Raw genomic sequence first — 6000 nt, forward strand, 5'->3', positions numbered from 1 at the left:
GTTGTTTAGGCAGGAAAAATATTGAGAATCATTCTATATACCCTAGATTCATGTGGATTACTTCATTAGAAAAATTATCTAAGTGTATTCTTAATATGTAATATCTTCCTTGGGTTTACTTTTTTCCTTAGGACTTTCTAAATGGGTACGGCAGCAGATTCAGCACCATTCAACTTTTGAGAGGGCACTGGAGTCCTTGGCTGAATTTTCCAAAAAACACCAAAAGGTCATTGATGTATCCAGAGAGGACAGAAAGTTTATACAGGACAATGAGTCTACACTTGAAGTGACCTGTTTGAAGGACAGTAGTTTAACTTACTTATCAGAAGTGACAAGTCCTCTAGCACCAGAAAATCCTAGGAAAGATGAAGCAAAAGCACGTGTCCATGAACACCAGCGTCATAAAATAACTAAAAGTCCATCTCTACCAAGAGGCATCATCTCTAGAAAGGAAGGAGGTTTGAAAAGTTTTGCCTATTTACATTTGATAGAGAAGTCTTTTGTTATACCTAGTGAAAAGATAGAAATGATATTTAATTTGCTATAGATTAATTTCCTTAAACATATTGGTCTGAAATAGGTATTATCATAAAATAATGAAATAGTGTGGTATATTGGGATGGGAACACACTTTTAACAAGAGACCTAAGCATAGGGGTGCCTAGGTGGCTCAGTGGGTTAAAGCTCTGCTTTCAGCTCAGCTCGTGATCTCAGGGTCCTGGGATCGAGCCCCACATTAGGCTCTCTGCTCAGCAGGGAGCCTGCTTTCCCCTCTCTCTCTGCCTGCTTCTCTGCCTATTTGTGATCTCTGTCAAATAAATAAATAAAATCTTAAAAAAAAAAAAGAGAGAGAGAGAGAGAGACCTAAGCATGTTTTCCATTTACCAGGTTTGCCACTACCTAGCTTTGTGACAGTGAGCAAGTCACTTAACTTTCTTGAATCTTAATAGAAAAAAGGAATCTCTGTATACCTGTCCCTCAAGCTGGACTGTAACGATCTAATACGATGATAAATATCATAGCATGGTAAAATACTGTATAAATGGTACATGTTTTCCTAAAGGCTATATCAAAAGTTGGTCTAATCTATAGATACTTCTCTTACGTGAATTTCTTAGTTTAGGGGAGTGAGAGTCATATATTCTAAATTATAATTTTTTTTTTTTTTTAATATGTAAGAGGGGTGCCTGGGTAGCTCAGTTGGTTGAACATCCAACTCTTGATTTTGGCTCAGGTCATGATCTCAGGATCATGAGATCCAGCCCCACTTAGGGCTCTATGCTCAGCAAGGAGTCTCCTTGAGATTCTCTCTCCCTCCCTCTGCCCTTCCCCCCTCTTGTGTGTGCACTCTCTCTCAAGTAAGTAAATAAATAAATCTTCAAATATATATATATATATATATATATATATATATATATATATATATATGAATTTAATAGTCTATGTCAGAGATTAGCAAACTGTGGCTTATGTACCAAATTTGGCCATCTGTTTTTTGTGAATCAAGTTTAATGGCACATAGTCACATCCATTCAGTTATATATAGTACACAAGAGCAGAGTTTAGTCATAGTATGTTTTTGCACTCAAACAGCATAATTGAGTACATACATACATACCTCAGAGATATTGTGAGTTTGGTTCTAGACCACCACAATAAAGCAAATATCACAATAAAGCAATTCAAATGAATTTTTTGGTTTCATAGTACATATAAAAGTTGTGTTTACATTATATTGTAGTCTCTTAAGTGTGTAATAACATCATGTCTTAAAAAATAATGTAAAATATAAAATGCCCCAATTTAAAAATATTTTGTTGCAAAAAAAATACCCTAACCACCTGAGGTTTCAACATATCATAATCTTTTTGCTGGTGGAAGGTCATGCCTCATAGTTAATGGCTGCTAACTGATCAGGGTGGTGTTTGCTGAAGGCTAGGGTAGATGTCAAAATCTCTTAAGACCCCAGTGAAGTTTGCCACATCAATTGACTCTTCCTTTAAAGAATGATCTCTCTATAGCTTGAAACTATTTTATTCAAAAGTAGAACTTCTTTCCAAATGGAGCCAGTCCTCTCGAATGCTGCTGCTACTTTATGAACTGTTTATGTAATATTCTAAATTCTTTGTTGTCATTTCAACAATTTTCAGAGCATCTTCACTGGGAGTAGATTTTATCTCAAGAAACCACTTTCTTTGCTCATATATAAGAAGCAGTTCCTCTTCCATTGAAGTTGTTTTATGAGATGGCAGAAATTCAATCACATTTTCAAGCTTCCCTACTAATTCTCTTGCTGTTTCTACTGCATCTCTACTGAAGTCTTGAATCACTCAAAGTCACTCTCCGGGTGGCTTCCAAACTCCTCTTAATGTTAATATTTTGACCTCTTCCCATGAATCATGAGTGTTCTTACTGGCATTGGGAATGGTGAATCCTCTCCAGAAGGTTTTCAAAAAATTTTTTTGCCTAGATTCATCAAAGGAATCCTATCTGTGGCATTTGTTGCCTTACAAAAATGTATTCTCTCTCTTTCTTTTTAAAGATTTATTTATTTATTTTAAAGAGAGAACATGAGCAGGAGGAGCAGAGGGAGAAAGGGAGACTCCCAAGCAGATTCTGTGTTGAGCACAGAGCCCAGTGTAGCGCTTGATCTCTTGACCCTGAGATTATGAGCTGAGCTGAAACCAAGAGTCAGACACTTAAACTGACTGTGCCACCCAGGTGCCCCCCCAAAATATATTTCTTAAATAATAAAACTTGAAAGTCAAAATTACTCTTTGGTCTGTTTTAGTTTCAACATGTCTTCCTCGCTAACCATATCATTTCTAACTTTTGATTTTAAGTGAGATACAAAAATAAATAAAGTGAGAGAAGTGTGACTCTTCCTTTCACTTTGACACTTAGAGGCCATTGTAGGATTATTAATTGGCCTGATTGTAATATTGTTGTGTCTCAGGAAATAGGGAGGCCTGAGGAAAGGGCAGGAGTTGGGGGAACAGCTGGTCAGTGGACCAGTCAGCATATACACATTTGTCTGTTAAGTTCACTACTTTAAATGGATGTGATTTATAATGCCCCCAAATAATTACAATAGTAACATCAAAGATCACTGATCACAGATGACCATAACAAATAAAATAATAATGAAAACTCTGAAATACTGCAAGAATTACCAAAATGTGATACAGAGATATGAAGTAAGCAAATGCTTTTAGAAAAATGTTGCTTGTAGGCTTGCTTGATTCAGGGTTGCCACAAACTCAATCTGTAAAAGTTGCAGTATTTGCAATCTGCAGTAAAGCAAAGTGCAATAAAAGGAGGTATACCAGTAGTGGCAACAGGTAACAATATGAGCCACAAAGCCTAAAATTTTACTGTCAGCCCAGTTGTAGACAAAGTTTGCCATACTGTCATCTATATCATTGGGTATCATTTTAATTATTTTAACTAATAAGTGATAGTTTAATATATCAAGTATTAAATAATTACTTTGTAGTATCTGGTAGTTTAAAAAAAAATGCCATAGTGAATTCAAGGCCAGAAGACTGGTAATCAGGAAACATAAGTTTTAGTTTGGGCCTGAGTACTAACCAGTTTTATAACTTTAAACAAATAATTTAGTGTTTGTGGTTGCCAGTGGCCTTTAGGGAATTAATCTAGGTTAGTTTTTCCCAGTCCTTGGTTAGTGGATTTTCAAGGCAGATTTTTATAGCGTGTTTCCTTCGTTACTCAGCCTTCTTCCTATTCCTTTTACGCCTCCTTTCTTCATTCACTTCTGAGGTCCCTGGTGTGGAATTTGATAGTTTACCAGACAGCATTATAACTTGGGCTCAGAATCACTGGAGGCTTAGGATTCCTTTCAGAGTTCACATTTTGTGCTTTCTGTTCTAAGATGGAAGTCTTGCTACTATTGGTTGTGGGCTTTAAGTTTTGATCCAATACAGTTATGTCAGTATTTTTAATAAAAATTATGTTAATGTAATAATTATATTTGTTAGGAGCAGAAAATTAACACTCTTAAATTTTTGTAGATGATCCTGTATTATTTGAAGAGACTCCCCAGGCAGTGAAAGCAGAAAATACTGTGATTTCCAGATCTACAAGCCCAACCTTCAACAAACAGACAAAGAGAGCTAGCTGGTCTAGCTTTAATTCTTTGGGATATTACCTTACTGATGAAATTATAGCTGCAGCTCCTAAGTTCAGGTTACCAGAAGACTCTGCCTCTAGTGTTTCTGCTTTTGAAACCGAAAAGGGATGTGAAACAGTTTTTCCACTCACTGATAAATGTGAGTCCTCAGCTCTGATGGTAAATGCATCATTTGGACCATGCCCTCAGTCAGAAATCACTACTTCATCAATAAAGATTGATTCTAATCTTCTTAAAAGAAATGATTCCAAACAGCTGTTCTGCCGTGAAGAAGCCCTGGATCTGGACCCTGAATTGTCTCCAGTTGGTGAAGAAGCTAAACTTTCCACCTCACATAGAGCTTCTGAAACAGAAGCAGAGGATGAATCTATCTATTTTTCACCTGAGCTTTATGATCCTATGGATACAAATGAAGAAAAGAATGAACTAGTTGAAAGTGATAGAGACAATAGATTGGCTAATCATTCAAATTGCATTTTAGTTGAGGATCTTTTTGAAATTAAAACTATGAAAGGAGTGGATTCAGTCCAAGAAATGAAAGCTGAGGATTGCACAGACACAAAGTTGAATTGACTCATGCATATCACAGAAAGTAAAATCCGTAACATTGGTAATAATGTAAAAACAACTCATAAACAAATTGGAACGGAGAAAACTTGTGAAACAGATATAAAGAAATTTAAACAGTCTCCTTCCAAAAATAAAGGTGTGTTCCATGGTGTTAGGTAGTAATACTTAACTGTAACGCTATAAAAATATGTTGTCATGCTTATATTAAATGCTAACATAAATGACAATTTCTACTTTGGATAAATGGTATAGGGTTTTTTTTTTTTATTTTAAAAATATCTTTCACTTTCTTTGGTATTAGAGGATTTTTAGAAGTCTTTCTTTATGTTCAGAATGTAAATTTTATTGTTTCTGAGTTTTGATAAAGTGATTCATACAAAATATTTTCCTTTAACAAGTTTTCTTTACCTATATACAATTTAAAGTTAATCTGAAAGATACGTAGTTTCCTTTAAATTTCACATAAATATTTGTATTTTGTAGTTCTTTTCATTTATTTTCATACTGATACATAAAAATGAATAGCAGTCTAACCAGTCACACTTTAGGCATGTTTCACTATATATTTACCTCAAATAAATATATAATTTTTAGAAATCAAAGTTTTCTTCAAGAGTTTATTCTTGTATTAAACTGCCTACTTGTAAGTAATTAAGAATTAAGAAGAAAACTGATTTTTTTACATTGTTTTACATTTTTCTGTTTTTGATGAACCAAAGTCAAGCACATGTTAAGCAAATTATGTAAAGTTACAAAATGCCAAATGAATGACTCCAAATTTTCAATTATAATTAGTTTCATCATCATTGTGGGAAAAAGTGACATGTCCTTGCATGAAAGCTATAATTATAAAACTATCAGGATAGAAAACTTCATATATAAATTTTATAAGTAGGGGCGCCTGGTTGGCTCAGTGGGTGAAGCCTCTGGTCATGATCTCAAGGTCCTGAGATCAAGCCCCGCATGGGGCTCTCTGCTCGGCAGGGAGCCTGCTTTCCCCTCTCTCTCTGCCTGTCTCTCTGACTACTTGTGATCTCTCTCTCTGTGTGTTAAATAAATAAATAAAATATTTTTGTAAATAAATAAATAAATAAATAAATTTTATAAGTTAAACCCGAACATGTAACTGCAGCCAAAAAACGTTCTTATTGCTCACTAATTTTTTGTTAATTTTGACTCTTTTTATGTATTTTTGAATGAAGCTATATTTCTGATCAAGTAATTATAGAAGATGCACTTCACTATCATCTTTCCAAAAATATATTTACTCGTCTTTTTCT

General features: G+C 34.6%; 1 protein-coding gene across 1 annotated transcript in view; it reads left to right on the forward strand.

Moving 5' to 3' along the window:
- The window catches only part of BRIP1 (BRCA1 interacting helicase 1), a 181080-nt gene extending 175321 nt beyond the window's left edge, over positions 1–5759 (forward strand). The window contains 2 exon segments of the mRNA XM_059381073.1: positions 132–458; positions 4032–5759. Of these exon segments, the coding sequence (XP_059237056.1) occupies positions 132–458; positions 4032–4879 (1175 nt within the window). The 3' untranslated portion in view covers positions 4880–5759.
- Positions 5760–6000: the final 241 nt, after the last annotated feature.

This window comes from Mustela nigripes, chromosome 16 (genome assembly GCF_022355385.1).
Source record: "Mustela nigripes isolate SB6536 chromosome 16, MUSNIG.SB6536, whole genome shotgun sequence".
Classification (NCBI taxonomy): Eukaryota; Metazoa; Chordata; class Mammalia; order Carnivora; family Mustelidae; genus Mustela; species Mustela nigripes.